This window comes from Durio zibethinus, chromosome 1, assembly GCF_047325235.1.
Source record: "Durio zibethinus cultivar Kanyao isolate XHJ-2024 chromosome 1, ASM4732523v1, whole genome shotgun sequence".
In the NCBI taxonomy this organism is placed as follows: Eukaryota; Viridiplantae; Streptophyta; class Magnoliopsida; order Malvales; family Malvaceae; genus Durio; species Durio zibethinus.
In genome coordinates, this window is record NC_143162.1 from 5,344,388 (window position 1) to 5,362,823 (window position 18,436).

The 18,436-nt window shown below is 32.0% G+C and overlaps 2 protein-coding genes across 3 annotated transcripts; one reads left to right on the forward strand and one right to left on the reverse strand.

The window, feature by feature from the left end:
- Positions 1-431: 431 nt before the first annotated feature.
- On the reverse strand, positions 432-3,903 carry LOC111311033 (BTB/POZ domain-containing protein At5g03250-like). Its single transcript, XM_022910410.2, has 4 exons — positions 3,356-3,903; positions 2,561-2,630; positions 1,233-2,453; positions 432-986 (listed from the first exon to the last, which is right to left on the reverse strand). Exons 1-4 carry the CDS (start codon positions 3,631-3,633, stop codon positions 441-443), a joined length of 2,115 nt encoding a protein of 704 aa, XP_022766145.2. The 5' UTR covers positions 3,634-3,903; the 3' UTR covers positions 432-440.
- An 8,844-nt stretch (positions 3,904-12,747) lies between these two features.
- LOC111311846 (auxin response factor 18-like) lies at positions 12,748-17,301 on the forward strand. Of its 2 annotated transcripts, XM_022911609.2 has the most exons (4): positions 12,748-13,632; positions 13,723-14,902; positions 15,693-16,612; positions 16,735-17,301. In XM_022911609.2, the coding sequence occupies exons 2-4, from the start codon at positions 13,784-13,786 to the stop codon at positions 16,823-16,825; spliced, it is 2,130 nt and encodes a 709-aa protein (XP_022767344.2). In that variant the 5' UTR covers positions 12,748-13,632; positions 13,723-13,783; the 3' UTR covers positions 16,826-17,301. The 2 variants fall into 2 exon arrangements, with proteins under 2 accessions (XP_022767344.2, XP_089616626.1); XM_089760500.1 differs by lacking the exon at positions 16,735-17,301 and having other exon boundaries at positions 15,693-16,616.
- Positions 17,302-18,436: the final 1,135 nt, after the last annotated feature.

The window sequence follows — 18,436 nt, forward strand, 5'->3', positions numbered from 1 at the left end:
CTTCAAGAAACAGAAGCAAGCACAAAAAGATAAACCTAATGATCAATTATTTTACAGAGTTGTCTGGAAATGAAATATGGAAAAATGAGGTCAAGGCATAGGGAAAAGCAAAAAATGATCCAAAAGGACAAGACCTTGCCACGAATATTGCATCCTACTCACCTTCATATTGCTTCAACATTTGGAGGTTTGTAACTAAGTAGAGTGAATGGTTCATAAACTAATGAGTTTTAGTAGTTGTCATGCAAAAGTCTATGAGTTAAAGTTTAATAAATGAATCAAATTACAATCAAATTTGTAAATAGGACATCCAAAAAACCATTATTTTTTAGCCACCAAAAATAACAGTATTTAATCCACAGATAAAAAGAACCAAAATTTTGATGCATTCAACATCAACAGGTAATGTTTTAAATATGGCGAGAAAAACTACTTTCCTGTTAATTGAGCTTCAAAGTTCCAGGAACCACCTCAATGTTTTCATTGTTTTGTTGTCTGTTCACAGATGAAGGGGCAGCTCTTAGATTGGAAAGCTTTGATCCTTTTGGACAGCAAGAATGTGACTTCTTATTGAAACCTAACCTTCTGGTGAAATTCCTCCAACTTCTCTTGGTCTTCACCAGTTTCTGGAGTTCCTCTTTCATGCTCAAACAGTCCTTTTCAAGCTCAGAAACTCGGTGCTTCACATCATCCTCGCCAACTATAGCACGATGTTGTGCAGTGTCTATTGGATGAGATCCATCATTTTTAAGGAGTCCAAAGTTTCCACTAGGATTTTGAGTGTTTTCAAGATTGTCAGAAACAAAGAACCAGCCAGAAATTGATGTACGAAGTCTTAGTTGTTCAAAGAAGAGGACTTGGATGATTACTCGAAGAGGCAGCCTCTCATTCTGGGCTGCATGTGTGCTGGCTTCCAATGAGAGTTTTTGACAATTCATAAGTCTGCAGAGTTGCTCTCTTTCAAGATCTGTAATCCAAGGATGTGCCTGCAAATGTGAAATATATAAATATTCAGTGATTAGTACCATTTTTTTCTTCTGTTTTGGTTAGAAAAAAATAATAACGAGCACATAATTAAGACCTGATAACATATAAAATGACTCCGAGTCCAAGACCATTAAGAATTACAATCAGAATTCTACTTTAATTTGTAACTTCAATCACTTAGTAAAATTGGTTTCAAAGCAGAATTAACAACATAGAAATAAGCCATGGATTTGAGATAATACGACCTTCAGGTACACATCAATTGCATGATAGAGGCCATCGTCAAGTGGCCTTGCATAATCAGGGATGGTAGCAGCAAGTGCCTCAAACTTGGGAAGCTTGAAATTAACATCTGGTGCCACTTCTGCTAAAAATCCATCTAACAGACTGGCTACCATTGTCATGGGTGTCAATGAATCGGATCCATTCATTAATTTCCCCTCCTCAACTATGCAAGGGGGGGTTGCTATAGCTGCAGCCTGCTCTACTAACATGAAATGATCAAGAATCCTCTGAACACAGTCTATATCGTAAAGTGTCTCTGAGTAACCCATATTTGGTATGAGTAAGTCTATAAGTGAAGCTTGATCCAACTGAGCTCCCACTCTCTTCTCCAAATTTTCTTTGCATGATGGACTACCATGCAGTACCATAGCTGTACGAAGCAGTCTAATGAGAAACTTGGAGGATGTGACTCCCTTCTTATTTGGAAGTAACCCTACAATCTCTTCCAGGAGAGCCCTTTGATCTGCTTCGGAAGGGTTTGAAACATTTGTCCCCTGGTTAACACGGTTTGCATCATCGAAGCTTGATTGTCTATTCATCAAGGGGAGATACCTCCTAGCATAGTGTACGACCGATGCAGCAATGTTCTCGGGCCTCATACCTCTTGCTTCAATAGCTAAAATCAGTCTTTTATATAGAGGTAAACTAAGGAATGATACATCTTCGTACCACCAATCCTCGCCTGTAGGTTGTGTCTTGGTTGCAGTTGATATTCCATTCCATAAGCCTGTGTTTTCTGGACTTTGCTTGGTATCGCGTTCTGGGAAAGGCCAGCTGAATAAGCTTGGGTCCGCACAAGCCTTCATTGCCAAGGAATCGATGCACCTTGAGACAATGTGGAGCTCTTCAGCATATGGCAAAACTTCTTCACATGCTTCAAGAGCTCTAATTGAATCTGCCCAGTTTCTGAGCACTTCGTTAAGAAAAGACTCTGTCTGCGTTACAAGATTTCCATCGCCATAATCGTTAGTCATTCGGAGGAACTCTGCTGCACATCTAATGCTGACTACATTTTGTGCAGTGAGTTCTATTTTAACACCATAACAAAATTTGGATACAAGCTCAAAGGCTTTAGCTCCACCAGGTATGTCATTAAGTCTCAGACTACAACTTGACCCATCCCTACTAGAACACTCTTCAATAAGCTTTTCTAGTAGCCCACTTCTTGAAAGCAATGGAAACTGCAACAGATACCAAAACGAGCCGATATAGAATTAACTTAGCTGCGAAAAAAAATAAAACTCAAAAGCAGCCATTTCAAAGACTAAATATAACTGAAATAGCACACCTTGTGGAGATGGAAAGATATTTCTCCAATGTTAATGCTAACATCGCTTGGAAGTCCAGATGTGCAGATCCTGAAAATGAAATAAGAACCATAATTGAGGTCCATAATATGAAATTAGCGGTAATTCGATCAGTATCCAATCACACTTCTTTTTCTCTTTCTATTACACTCTTATCATCTAATTCTTCTTTTAGAATGATTATATAAAGAAGAACAAAAAATATAAGTCCTTTATATCAATCAATGGTTGATTGGTTGTTTGGATAATCCACCATTTCTGCAGCTCATTTAAATCAAGTACTCTCCAATGGGGTAAGCACTGTAAACATCCAACCTAAATCCAATTAATTGAATATAAAATTACAAAAAATTATATATTTATTAGACGGAGGATAATATCATTTTAACACATATTTTCTAACACCTTAACCAAAAAAGGGTAAGAATCATTTCTAGGTAAAAAAATTAGAATATAAACATGTCTCATACAAACCAACATTTGTCCAGGATATCAGGTATCATCAAAACTCCAATTTACTGTTCAGATACAATTAAGCAGACCCTCAACAGAGTTGCAATATAACCATTTTATCACAGAAATTAATGATGCCAAGAAATAAACAAACCAGAATTGTGGGGCTAACTGTCTTTTAAAAATGTGGTTTAAATAATTGATACAGCCTCTGGAATTAACCTCACATTTTGTATTTGATTCAAACACGTTAATTTTTAAAGCATATAAAACTCAGAAACATGCAAAACCCTTTTCCCCCGTGGAAATGAGAAGAGGCTTACCAAGAGTGACCTTCACGGTGAAATGCTTCAGGCTTGGAACCCAGCCTCAAGAATGCCATTTTTTTTCCTTCAAAGTGAAAGAAAATAAGACAAATGAATGAAGAATCCTTCTCAAAAGTGAAAGAAGTGGTTCTTGAAAGAGAAAGTAACAAAAAATAGTAAGTGAGCGGGTCTAAAGCAAAGAAGGGAAGAAATATTAGGAAGTGGTTCCGGTTGGCTTCCTCAGGTGTTAGCACTTTGACTCTCATCTCCTTCATTTTCTCATACGTTGGATTCATGCAGTGATTTACTGTCTTTCACTTTTTCATTTAGCACATTTTACATGTAACAATTTGTAATCTCTCGGACAAATTTCAAGACCCTCTTCACCTTTGATGAATTTTCAAAACATTTTCACATGTAAAGACTAATGTATGCAATTATTTTTAACATATATAATCTGAAAATTATATAATACGTTAAAAAAAGGATCAATTTCTAGTAAGAAATGAATCATATTGTTGAAAAACTACAGACAAACGAAACAATATTGAAAGAAAAAGCAAAGAAACAAATTTTGTAGCTGCCTGTTTGAATTACGAAAACATTATCCTTATCCATTTCCCTTGTTTATCCTTTTAATTTGTAGTCATCACCTATTATGTGGTCGTATATTCTCATTTCTATTAGATTGATATTTTTGTGATTTGCTATTGATTTATTTTTGTTTTATTTTTCTTTTTTATTTTTGATTTGTAGTATTTTTTAAATAAATAAAAATAAAAATAAAAACAAGAACAAAATAAAATAAAATGAATAAATATAAAATATAAAAAATTATCATATCTACTCATAGTGAAAATTTTTAGATTTTTTGAGTAAGATTAACAGGCTAATACATATCTTTTAAAATATAATAAAAACTAAAAAATAATTTTAAATTTTAAATATATATAATAATTTTTTTAACTGTATTTATAAAATTAAAAAAATTTCTTAATGTGCACTCTTATAATTTATATAGTTTTATTGAAAATTGCTACAACTGTTTATTTCACATCATGTAAACATAAATGGAATCTCTTAATCAACTAGTTTTATCAATCAATTACATGCAAGATATTTCAAGACGTTAAATCATCCACGACAAAATTTGTCATAGGACCACTTGTATTGTCCAGTCACTTGAAAGAATTTTCATTTTTTCTTTGTCATGTTACTCTGTAAACTCTCAAACCAGACAGGTTTTAGCATGGCTTATCATCATCGTCATCATCAAACCAATCTTTTTCCACCATAGAAAAATAAATAAATAAAAATCTTTGATTGGGGTTTTCTTCTCTTTTTCTTACCCTTCCTCCTGTTTGATCTTCTGACTAATTTTCTTACAAGAAAAGGCAAAATAATTAATAAATAAAATAAAAATGAGAACAGAGATTTTGGAGGCTGTCAAAAGTGGGGTCTTGTCATAGTTTCATGATTAATGAGACAGCCAAAAATTCGTCACCTGTAACTATAAACAGACACGTGTGAATTGTTGTGTCATATCAAACACTTAAATGTAGGATGTGTACGAATCAAACATAAATAGTTATAATTAGGTTAATGATCTATTCATCTAATTAATAAATTATAAAATATAATAAATAAATAAATATTAAATATGGTTAGAAATTATTTATCTAACACTCAACTAATTTTAATAAATAAATTAAATATAAATAAATTTTATTATATTTATAATCTATTTTTTAATTAATAATTTTAAAATATTATTCATAATTATTTATTAAATTTAATAAATAAATAAAAATCAATCATATTTACCAACAAAAATTATTGATTAAACATTTAGTTGGTTTACACCTTTACCTCATCGACATCCAAACCCCACAATAGGCACTGCTTTGATGTCTTGTAGTTGTCCAGTTAGCGTGTACCACTTACAGATTCACACGAAAATCCAGTTACCCAAGAATCAAAACCGTTAACCAATAATGTTTCGCCACGTCGGAATTATTGTATTGTTTTTGGCCACTGAACAAATGGAATAGTTGTCTTGATAAACCCATAATTAGAAATATTTTCCGCATCATGAGATCAAGAATAGGAGGGGAAATGAACAATAAATTGAAGTCCATTTTTTGGCTTGCAAAAACTAAATAGCACATTTTTATTTAAAATTTATTGAATTATACTCTTTATAAAAAAATATTTGTTAGTTTTATATTTGAAATTCAGTTTGAGAAAAACTGTTAGATACAAAACCCAGAAGAAAAATATTTGTTAATGCTTTATTGAAAATTACTGGCATTTATTTGAAAATTTGTTCGTGATTAATGAATTTTTTTAATAAAAAAATTATAAGTATTGAAATTTAAATATTAATTTTATTAATTATTATTTGTTAAAAATAACTATATAAATCAAAAGAGATAAACTTTGGATTCAAATAAAATTTTAAAAGCGTAAAAACATATATATATAAACACACACACGGTAAATTCTTATGAATTGCATAAAAAAAGTAGCCTTCTTCAGTTTAAGGGAAAAAAAATGGGTTAAACCATCAGGGCATTGTTCGCTGCAACAACTTTTTGGTTGCTTCAATTAGTTAAATTACATTTTTTTTTATTAATTGGAATAAAATGCTTCACATGTAACTTTCAATTTGCTTCTTTCCTTTTTAAATGTATGAACGTATGTCAAATTTCTCAAAAAAATTTTAAATTTTTTAATCTACTCTCAACCCCTTATCTTTTATACTTATTTTATTGAAGAAGACATTATACGTAGAAAGAATCCAATGATCCAAAAAATTTTTATAAAACCTTAATAATAATTAAGCATAAATTTTCTGTTTTTATCTTCCCTATTCAAATTTCATATTATGTAGCACAATCCTCAGTAAAATGTTATCTTACATATGCATCTATTTAAAGAATTTATTTTTTTAATTTTAAACAGTTTTATATATGTATGTATGTATGTATAAAGGAGATCGTAATATAGGGATAGAAAAGAGGTTACACCGTTGCAAGTATTAAGATTTGAATTAAAAATTTATTAGATACCATCTCTTAAAAATAATTACTTGAATCGAATGAATTAAATTTCGGGTTCAATTTTAAACTTAATTTAAAAATATTTTTTTAAAATTAATTAGGAGATAAGGAGAAGTAATCTAAATACAACAAAAAGTTTATCTATTATATTTAATTTTTAAAGGAAAGACCACTTCCATGGTTGAACACTCTCTATTATTTTCTATGTTTTGTAATTTAATGAAAAGCGAGAAATTTAATTCAACTTCTTTATTGTAAATCCATGCAAATTAAATTTGAAGGCAACTGTACAAATTAGAGGTGGTACATTTTGTTGCATTTAACATGTTGCTACGTCTTTTTGACATTCTTAAGCTCAAGGATAAATAAATAAATAAAAAGTAGTATTTGGCTATTTGCAAATCAGAGTTGTAATTGATAATTATTCAATGCCACTTTCAAGAAAAAGTCATTTGCTCCCACCCGCCATGGATATATACTATGAGCCAGCTTTTGTTTAAACTTCCGGTCAAATTAAAACTTTAATCCCAAAATATATATGGGATTCAAAATTAAATAAATCATCAATAGTTGTATAATCGGTTGAGATAGACTATTAGATTTTTTATTTTTTATTTTTTTTTACATATGGTGTGCATAATCCATGAAAGAAAAAGGATGAGGTCTTGGTTCGAAATTAATACTTCTATTTCTTCTTAAAAGCTCTTTAATCACTAAATTAAAGAATCTGTTTAAAAATACAAAAAATATATATCAAAATAATATAAGATATAAAGTGGGATTTGAACATATATTTTGAAAAAAAATGACACAACTATATAAATATGATATGAATAAAAGAAGAAAAAATGTTGGTAGGTGTTTAATGACATTTTTCTTTCGGTGATTAAATGCCTATTTTCCTTTGTTTAATTATGCAGGCACAAATGACTCAAATTCAACTGGAGAATATTATTTCCTTTGGACACCTAAAAAATTGTAACTCTCAACCCTTGAAATTAATCTGCATGTTTGTAGATAAAAATAAAATGTTTTTGGTCGTTATTTGTGAATTGTGACCCATATTGTTGGTGGGTTAGCTGGCTTAGGAGGGGGAAATGGTTGTGCGTATGCATGGTCGATGTCCGACGCAGTTGAGGTGGAGGGGGGGACAAAGGCCATCGACATTTGACGTGGGCCACATTGGATTTTAATTGATGATATATGGGTTTTCAGTTCTAATGATGATGTTAGGGAAGATGGGCTCATTTGCACGTTTAGTTTGTTGTTTCTTCCTTCCAAGTTCCAACCACTCTTGTTTGGTTTCATCTCCACAAAATGGGTGGGGTCCTAATGCAGCTAATGTTCTGGTTAATGGGTCTCTTTCTTTGTCCTTTGCACCAACAAATGCTCAAAAACTATGGCCCCCTATAGTTTATAGTATAAAGGAATAATGTTTCTATATCTAGCATTTCAAAAATTGGGGTTTCTTGGTCTTAATATCTTGTTTTTTTTTTTATCGTTTAAGTTAATTTTGTGAATGGTCCAGGTTTTGAATAATGTTCCAACTCAATGAAAGTTGATCCTCTTGCTTTTATTTCATGGTGCTTGAAGTATACACATCAGCCTGAACCTGTAGCAGCCTTTACTCAGAGGGTAGATTTTTCCTGTATGTGTTCTCTGGACTTTATTTCAGAAATAATGAGGATTCAAAGTCTCAAGTTTCAGTTGGAGTGATGAGTTTGTTGAATGAGCAAGCCAGCTGATGTGAATTTAAATGATTAATTGTTAAATTAAAAAGCTTGAACTGAATTATGATTCCAACACTTGCAGCAGCAAATATGTGTACCCTATATGACAACTCGATGCTAAACTGTCATGACCCTTATAAACATAAATGATCATTAATCCTTGGATAATTTGTTGGTAAAAGTTTTTCGAATAATTATTGACAATATATACATTTTGGGAAGTCATCTCGGGGAATTTCTTGTCATGTATTGTCAGCCATTTAAATTCTTAATAGATATAGTATAAGAATGTTACTTTCTTAAACTTAATTTCACTGACTGTCCATGGAGAAAGAAAATGGGAGGATTTGTTTTAAATTTTAGTTGCAGGTCACCTGTTCATCATGTTCTGAACTTTGACATTAAACTCAGGGGATTTATGACCTTTAACTCACAAACCACCCAATTTTAAAGCAACACATTAATCAACCCAAAACTTTGAAAATGAAATTGCATAGCATTTCAAGTGCAACTGTTATAAAACTCCAGCCTGTTGCATGTTACAAACAGGGGGAAGTTATTAGATCTGAGACTCAGAAATCTGAAATTTGAGTATTGACATTGGTTTCTAGGTCCCCTCCCCAAGGCCCCAAACCAACCCAAAAAGAAGGAGCGTATCACCATATAGCCTTGATCCCTGAACTCAAAAACCTGTTTAATTTGCGCAACCTATTTCTGTAGCTCGGCTTCGCCAATTTTAGGGTTATTAGAAGAAGAAGGATAAAAGGATAAGCTCAGCCTTTGCAGCAGCAGCAGCAGCCCTTAATATAGTGTAAATTATTGAAGCATTTTAGGCCACTTGAGCTGTCTGTTTCTGTCATCTTTGTAACAGAAACTGACCTGATTTAAACTTATCAAAGCTTTGGAAACCAAACTTGGTTTTTCAAGTACAGTGAATTTTCATTTTTGCTACTACTTATTAAGAACTATTTTCACTTCTTACCTAACAGGCTTTTGAACTCTCAAGTTATGGTATATATTTTGGTTTAGACTTTAATGCTGCAGTTAAAACAATGAATAAAGAAAGGATCAGAACCGAGCAGAAATGTACCTAATGCTATACCATTCATCATTTTTTTTTTTTTTTTGACATTTCCTTCAAATCCTTCTGTTTTATTTGATTGAACGTTAAACTTTCTTCAAAGCCATAAAAGATGCTTTCTTTTAAATATTTAAATAGGATTATATCACTTTATTTGATGTCTATAAAAAAAAAATTCACGATTACGTATCCAAATTTTATTTTCGTAAAAATTTTTACTTCACACTAATTTTGTTAATAATAAATTAATGTGATCAAAAAATAATTTGTAATATCATGACACGTAGTATATATTTTTATTGGTCGGTATTTATCATTTCAATATTTTGAATAATGACGTCACTAATGCAAAATTTTTGAGGAAAACAAAATTAAAGCATCTAATCATGAAAATTTTTTTCTAAATATTAAATAATTAAAAATATTATAATTCAGAGACCAAATTACATATTAGTCCATTTAATTGTTTTGGCGTATATATACTAGCCATGAAATTTTAGGTAAAAAATTCAGTTGGCCTTGAAATTATACTTCAGTTTCAGTTTCTGTTCTTCCCCCAAATCTGGTTGTCAGTCAAATAGAGTAGACTTCAAAGTTCACCAAAGTGGGAAGTCACCTCACTCTTTCTTCTTCCAGTTTCCTTTCAGATGCTTCGGTTAGGGCTGGGAAACAAATCTCTGTCAGCCGCAAACTCCACGCGCTGTAAACTGCTCGTGGGAGGGTCTGATATTCGTTTTTCTTTTTTTTGGATTTTAAGGGACAGAATCTTACCAAAAAAAAAAAAAGTTAAGATCGAACTCTAACCTTGATATTTTTTTAAAGTTTTTTTGGCCACTGGATCGCTGAAAACCTGATATTCGTTTTATTATCAAAGACAAGTGGCAAAATGCACCAACCAAAGTTTTCTGGTTTTACAGTTTTACTTTTACTTTTCGTAAAGTCTCTAGACATAACTGGCTTCACTGCTTGAAGATGACAGGAAAAAAAATCCCCGTGCCGGCTTCCCCTTCACCCTTCCAACGGAAAATTATAAACTCTAATCTCAACGCCACACAATTATTACCTCATTTGGCCACGTGATAAAATGGAAATCACTTTGTTAAAAAGGTTCAAAAGGCTAAATAATTTTTCAAATTTTTTTCACTTTCTTATTGAATCATTATCGTCATGAGCACTATTTTAATTACTTATGACATTAAAAATATGCGCATGTATAATTAAATAAAAATAAATTTATTAATAAATCAAATGATATTAAACCCATCAATTTTCTAAAAATTTTATACAAAACTCGACTTAACATCGAATCCAAAGAGTTTAAAATTTGTAATAGATATATAATATTAAAAGTAATTAAAATATTATTATTTTGATATTTTTAAATTAAATTTAAATTAAAATTTTTTTTATTAATAATTTAAAAATTTAACTAAGTTGAATAGATTTCAAAATAAAAAATCTCTTTTCAATCTTCAATCTAAGAGTGTAAATAATTCATTAATATTCGTAAACTATTTAAATTTGATTCGAATAAAATTTGAATTCGGTTTGATTATTATCGAATTGAACTTGAGTTCGAATAGCTCAACTCATCAATCGAGTCGAGTTTAAATATTTTTATACCTAACTCCAATAGTTCGCAAGCTTAATCAAATTTTTATATTTAAATATATTTTTATTATTTTAATTAATAAAATATCTCAACTCGAATATAAATAATTAAGCTTTTATCAAATATAAGAATCAAATTTATTTTTACATATTAATCAAACCTAATTAAATGAGTTTAAATAATTTGATATCTATTTTAAATCGAATTAAAATTAAAAAAATAAAATTCGATCGAATTCGATTCGAATATCGAACATCGAATTTCAAATTAAGTTTAAATTTAAATTTAATATTATATTAAATCAAACTAAATCAATTATACATCTACTTTAGTCACACAAAATGATTGTCATTATAATTCTTAATTTATATTAAATGAATATATTTTCTTGAAAAAGAAAATCTATACCCTAGTACAAAATTATAAACTTTGCTTGTACCAAGTGCAGCGTGAAACCACTCGCGGCAAGAGAGAGTGGGGAAAAAGCAGAGAAGAATATACTCAATCCCGAAGGGAAATTAAAAAATTTGAGGTTAACCAAAAAAGGGGAACACTCAAACTCTAGTTGACAAAAACTTCGAAACAACCCATTAACCACGGTTAACTTGTCTTGTTATTGGTTAACAATTGCCTTGCTTTTATTCGTTAAAAAAATAAAAATCAATTATATATTTTTTAAAATTTACAAATATTTTTTATACAAATTTTAAAATTTTGAGTCAAATAATAATTTCAATTTATGTAAAGTATAATCTCTAAAATTCTTATACAAAATTTTTTTTTATTTTTTTCTTACGATGAAATTCAGCTAAAAGGCCTTGATAATTTGTGTTTAAATTGAATAAATTTGGACTCACAATTTAGGATTTACTTAAAATATTGGAGTTTGGTTCCAAAATTTAAAAGTTTTGAAAAATCTTAAAATTTGATTCCAAAATTAAGGATTCTTAAAATTTAATCTTAAATTTACCAATTTTTATATTTTGATTTCAAATTTAAAAATTCTTATATCTTCAAACTTTGATTTTCAAATCTTCTTTAGTGTATTTGTTTATTGAAACTTTAAAACTTTGTTTTTTACTTTTTTTTTTCTTATGAAAACTTCAATTTCTTAGATCTTTTCTATTTCCCAATTGCCTTGATGAATTTGTTTGATGAAATTTTTGAGATTTTGTTGTTTAAAGTTTTCCTTTTGGATTTGTTGGATTTTCGCAGATTTTGATTTTAAAAAATTTTGTTTCTCCGGTTATCTTGTTGGAACTTGGAGGTAGATTTTTTTCAAGAATTATAGAGTTTTGAAGACTTCGCTTAATCTTCTGGATCATTGAATAAAATTATCTGATTATTTCACAATAGTATTCTTCATCACTAAATAAAATTAAAAGAAATTGTTAAAAAAAAACCAAGTGTTTTTTGAAACACAAGTGTTACGTTTTAATTGGCCAAAAATTGTCACTTTTACAAAGTCACGGTAAGGAAAAGGAACCAAAACTTACTTTAATGAAACAAATAATATTTATCTAATTATTTATTCATAGATGGAATTAATAAATTAATATTTTAATTAGAATTATTATTAAACAGTATGACTCATAATAATAAATAAATAAATGAAATAAGGAGAGGTTCCTTAAATATCTTTGTTGTTTTGCTGGCTTCTTAAGATACATAAAAGAGTTCCTTCAGATCCGAATAAAAAGGAAATAACTTAAATAATAAAAAATAATTAATTAATTAATTACACATCTGATTTTAATTTCTAGAGTTATTTGTAAAAAGAAAAAATAAAAATAAAAATAAAAAGAAGTAGAAACAGTAGTAGTTCAATGGGACTATAAAGTAAGACAAGTTGATATTTTTGTTTTTGGGTTTTTATTGTTTTCAATAATTTTGGGCGTTAAAAGGGTGTTCAGTTGTTTCAGTGTATGCTTTTTTGGACTCTTGCATGATCCAAAAAGTGCTCTCTTTTTATTTTCTTTTTTCTCTTTCCTTCTTTCTTCTTCTTCTTCTTCTTCTTCTTTGTGTGCTAATGGCTTTTTTATCTGCTTCTGTGTCGGCCAACGAGTAAATTTTGATTGAATCTTTGAAAGAAACGCACCAAAAGAAATTCATCATCTTTTTTCTTTTTTATTCCTTTTTATCCTCTTCGGGTCTTTATAGGAGGTGAACTTGGAGGAGGTTTTGATTGCACAGACTTTGTGTGTTGTTAGTTACTGAGTTTTTATTTTTATTTTTTTATGGGTTCAAAGAGAGTGTAAGAAATGAAGAGAACTTTTTCATGTGTGTTTTAATTTCTGGGTTTTTCTTGTTTTTGTGGATCTTAAGTTTGGAAATTGAAGTTTATTTTGTGAACTCAAAATTTTGGTGAATTGAACAGTGTTTTTTTTCCTTGTGGAGATAAAGTGATTTAGTCGCTGATTTTTTTTTTGACAAGAAACTGGCCAAAAAGTTTTTTTTTTTTGGTTTCGTTTTAATTTTGTTCAATTATGGTGTTTTCTGTGGCGTATTTTGGTGTTCGAAGCTGTTAAAGAGCGGCAACAGAGCTGTTCAAATTGGAGGAAGGTAGAGTTTCGGGGGCTCTGAATGCTGTTTACTAATGAAACGTTAGGCTGTATTGAGAGAAAAAAAAAATGGAGCTTTTTGGAATTTTAAATTGAAAATGTTGAGATTCTGTGGAATTCCAAGTTTTTGTTTCGGATTCACTTTCTGGTGAGGATCAAAGAAGATCCTCACTGGATATATAATTGGACGTGACAAAAGGACTCTTTAATCTTTATCACAGTGTTCCTTGATCATACATGCTTTTCAAGGTAACAATTTAAATTCAACCACTTTATTTCTGATTCCTTTTGTCTCATTTTTTTGTTGAATTTCATGAATAAGTTTGTTTTTTATTTCAGCGTTTACTTAGAGAGAAAGGAAACGGGAAATTTTACTGTTACAATCATTATTTTGATTGAGATGATTACTTTTATGGACTCAAAAGAGAAACTGAAGGAGATGGAGAAGTACTTGGATTCTCAGCTATGGCATGCCTGTGCTGGAGGAATGGTTCAGATGCCTTCAGTTAACGCTAAAGTCTTTTACTTTCCTCAAGGCCATGCTGAGCACGCTTGTGGCCCCGTTGATTTCAGGAACTGCCCTCGGTTACCGGCTTATATACTCTGCAGAGTTTTTGCTGTTAAGTTCATGGCCGATCCTGAGACCGATGAGGTTTTCGCAAAAATTAGGCTGATCCCAGTTAGTACTTCTGAGCCCGATTTTGAAGATGATGGAATTGGAAGCATTCATGGGAATGAAACACAGGAAAAGCCGGCTTCTTTTGCTAAGACATTGACTCAGTCAGATGCAAACAATGGAGGCGGTTTCTCTGTTCCAAGGTACTGTGCTGAGACGATATTTCCAAGATTAGATTACTCTGCTGATCCCCCTGTTCAGACAATTCTTGCTAAGGATGTCCATGGGGAGACCTGGAAATTTAGGCATATATACAGGGGGACGCCAAGGAGGCATCTTTTGACTACGGGATGGAGCACTTTTGTGAACCATAAGAAGCTTGTAGCTGGGGATTCCATTGTGTTTTTGAGGGCGGAGAATGGGGATCTTTGCGTTGGCATTCGAAGGGCAAAGAGAGGGATTGGAGGAGGGCCTGAGTCTTCATCTGGGTGGAATGCTACTGCTGGAAATTGTATGGTGCCATATGGAGGGTTTTCAGCATTTCTGAGGGAAGATGAGAACAAGTTGATGAGAAATGGCAGTAGTAACGGGCTTAGCTCGAATAGTAATTTGATGGGGAAGAGAAAGGTTAGGCCTGAACAAGTTATTGAAGCTGCAACTCTAGCTGCCAATGGTCAACACTTTGAGGTTGTTTACTACCCCAGGGCGAGTACCCCCGAGTTCTGTGTGAAGGCCTCTTCAATGAAGGCAGCATTGCAGATCCGGTGGTGCTCAGGAATGAGATTTAAAATGGCCTTTGAAACAGAGGATTCTTCACGGATTAGTTGGTTTATGGGCACTATATCTTCTGTTCAAGTTGCTGATCCCCTCCGCTGGCCTGACTCACCTTGGAGGCTTCTTCAGGTACTCTCATCTTTCCTGTTGGTTTCTTAAAAATATTTTGTATGTGATCCTTAAAGTGTGTATGCCTTTCCGTTGAATTCAAAAAAATCTCTCTTTTGTTTAAGTTTTGTGATTTTATCTGGTGCTATCAACCCATGTCTCTGTTTCCCAATTTTAGATATTTTCTAAAAACTGCTAGTTATGTACAATTGGTTCAAAGTACATCTTGAACCCAGAGTAACCGATTTGGTTCTCTTCACTTCTAATTGTGTTTCTGTATGGTTTCTCCATTGTTCAGTCGGTACATCTATGTATGCAACCTTATGTTGTCTATAACAATGGTTAAAAATGGCAACTTCTGGCTGTTTCTATGATAAGTTGCTTCTGTTCTCTGATTGAGTAGGTAACGGATTGTCAATCTATGTGGAAATATATATATATATATATATATATATATAAATATACACACACACATATATATATATATGTCTGACATATTAATAATTTTGTATCTTGTTCTATAAACTGAAGTGACAGATTTGGTTGACCAGATATGCTGGGTCTTTCTTGGTTACTGCATTTTTATACGAGTGTGAATTGAAATAGGTCATTGCGCATCATATTATTACACACTTATTGTGGCGGCATGATTGAATCCCTTTATTTGGATCCCATGAAGGGACACCTGGAATATAATCCTGCATCACTTTTCTCATGTAATTGTTAGCTTGTGAACTTTTTGTTGTTTGCCCCACTAAATTGATTTCTTTTCCTTCAATTTGTTCTTATTTGCTCAAGTTTTGTCTTGCAGGTTACATGGGATGAGCCAGATTTGCTTCAAAATGTAAAACGTGTCAATCCTTGGCTAGTGGAATTGGTTTCAAACATGCCCGCAATTCATCTATCTCCCTTTTCACCACCAAGGAAGAAGTTGAGACTGCCACAGCACCCAGATTTTCCCCTCGATGGTCAACTTCCAATGCCAACATTCTCAGGCAACCTCCTTGGGCACAGCAACCACTTTGGGTGTCTACCCAACACCACTCCTGCTGGCATGCAGGGAGCCAGGCATGCTCATTATGGTGTATCTCTATCGGATCTCCACCTCAATAAACTGCAGTCAGGTCTCTTTCCAGCTAGTTTTCCGCCGCTTGATCTTGCTGCTACACCCAGTAGGACTTCCAATGGTGGCCCAATAGTTAAAAAGCCTGCGATGAGTGAGAATGTTTCTTGCGTGCTAACCATGGCCCATTCTATCCAGAATTCTAAGAAAACTGATGATGTAAAGACTTCCCAGCTTGTACTTTTTGGTCAGCCAATTCTTACTGAGCAGCAAATCTCTCTTAGCTGCTCTGGTGATACAGTCTCGCCAGTTCTTACTGGAAATAGTTCTTCAGAAGGGAATCTAGACAAGATGGCAAAGTTTTCTGATGGTTCTGGATCTGCACTTCATCAACAAGGCCTGCCAGAGCGCACATTCTGTGAAGGTTTACCATGGTATAAGGATATGCGCCAAGAAGCTGAACCCAACTTAGAGACTGGTCACTGTAAAATTTTCATGGAATCAGAGGATGTAGGCCGTACTCTTGACCTTTCGTTGCTGGAGTCTTATAGTGAGTTGCTTAAAAAGCTGGCCAACATGTTCGGTATAGAAAATTCTGAAACTTTGAGCCATTTACTCTATCGGGATGCTACAGGTGCAGTCAAACAAATTGGAGATGAACCAATCAGGTAAAACTTGCCTAACTCTCTACTTTTATTGGCTTATTTTGTTACTAATCGACTCCTTATATAATAAAAAGGTGGCATGTGCATTAGATGACATAATGATCAATATCTTGTTGCCATTGCAGTGACTTTAAGAAAACTGCAAGGAGATTAACAATTCTAATGGATTCAAGCAGCGACAACGTAGGAGGGTGCAGAGGAAGAAACAAACCTTGATTTCAATTTGTACAGCTGGTTGAAACCTTATTGCTCATGCTGACCTATTCACTTTTTTTTAAAGTTGTAGGAGGAGCTGCAACTTCAGTCCAAGTTTCCAGACTTGCAACCTTTAAAATCTTCCCTTATTCTGTTTTTCTCCATTGTTTTCAAGGGACATTTGGATTTTGAAGCTTTTCGTTTCAAGGTCATAGTTAATTAAACAATTTTGTTGATATATTGTTGATTTTAGGTTTCATGGTTTTTATAGGCTGCCGGTTCCTACGAAGGTCCAAGTCAATTTGTAGGATATGGTCTATATGTATTAGAGGGTTCTTTTTGCCCCTTTTACTAGTTTTTTCCTCTCTTTGGGGAATTGATTGAAGTCCAGTTAAAGCATATCCCCAGTCTTTCTGTACTTCATTTCTTACAACTATTAACTGTACAATACAAAGGTTTTCCTGTGCTTATATATATATCAAGGCTGATTTTTATTACCCTTAGTATAAAAATGGAAGGCTGAATATTTCTATTATAACCTACAATCCCAAAGTACACTAGTTTAATGATTCAATAACTCGGTTGGTACTCTTACTATTTGTTTTTACTTTCAAAAAAAAAAAAAAAGTATGCTTGGATACAAAAGTAAATAAAACTTTAAATGAAGGTATGATTAGATCTTTATATAAATCATCTCCGATGGCCGTATTCTTTATATTAAAAAAAATATATTTTTATTTTTTTACTTTTGCTTTATAAAAAATTTTCATGAAAATGGTAAAATTACTAAAAAAAATTAAATTAAAAAAACAAACAAACAAACAACAACGCTAATTTTGAAAATTAAAAATCATTTCTAGACTCTTTAATATACCTATACGTTTTTATTATTTAATATGCTTCCATTAAAGCCGCACATGTGGAACTAGCAACGACCAAAGAAAGACACTAACTGTAATTAAAAGCACCACTTGTTCTTGCCTCACTCTACTAGTATTCCCACTTACTGATCAATCAAATTCAAGCATATAATGTCCATTTTCTTTTGTTTGCTTTTATAGAAATCATCAATATTGCCAAAATTTGCCCTGGCTGGTCAAAATTAAATTAAATTAAATTAAGCTAGAATTTTATCTCTTCTTGGATGCATTTGGAAAAACAGTTGTTCCGTGTATGAATTAAAAAGCTAGAAAAAAAAATGAAGAGAAAAATGATGAACTTGGTTGTTAAAGGTCTAATCATATTTTAAAAAAAAAAATACAGAGTTGACAAAATTAATCGGGTGATGATCAGGTTTGTTAAGTGAATCAGATGTTTCACACGACAACAGATTCCCATAGATTACGAATATGAATATGAATAATTGTTAATCCCAAAACTTTTTTTTTTTTTAAAAGACAAATTACAGGCGGAAGTCATCTCCATCACATGATATTAAATAAAATACTATATGGGGATTAAATTAAGTAAAAAAAAAACAAATAAAATGAGACTAAAAGAGATTCACGTGTGGGCAACGTCAGCTAAGCGTTGCATGTCTTGCGGCGTTTCGATGACTGGGCTGCTTGCTGTGGTTTTTGTTTCACCTTCTCCTTTTCTCATTTGACTGCGGTTTTCCAGGCGATTTTGTTT

Bases quoted from the DNA above. Each gene is read 5' to 3' on its own strand.
- LOC111311033 (XM_022910410.2), bottom strand. From the start codon at position 3,633: ATGAATCCAACGTATGAGAAAATGAAGGAGATGAGAGTCAAAGTGCTA. The intron at 2,454-2,560 runs GTGTGCTATTTC...TATCTGTTGCAG, and splicing joins TATCTTTCCATCTCCACAAG to TTTCCATTGCTTTCAAGAAG. The intron at 987-1,232 runs GTCGTATTATCT...TCACATTTGCAG, and splicing joins CAATTGATGTGTACCTGAAG to GCACATCCTTGGATTACAGA.
- LOC111311846 (XM_022911609.2), top strand. From the start codon at position 13,784: ATGATTACTTTTATGGACTCAAAAGAGAAACTGAAGGAGATGGAGAAG. The intron at 14,903-15,692 runs GTACTCTCATCT...TTTGTCTTGCAG, and splicing joins CACCTTGGAGGCTTCTTCAG to GTTACATGGGATGAGCCAGA. The intron at 16,613-16,734 runs GTAAAACTTGCC...TTGCCATTGCAG, and splicing joins ATTGGAGATGAACCAATCAG to TGACTTTAAGAAAACTGCAA.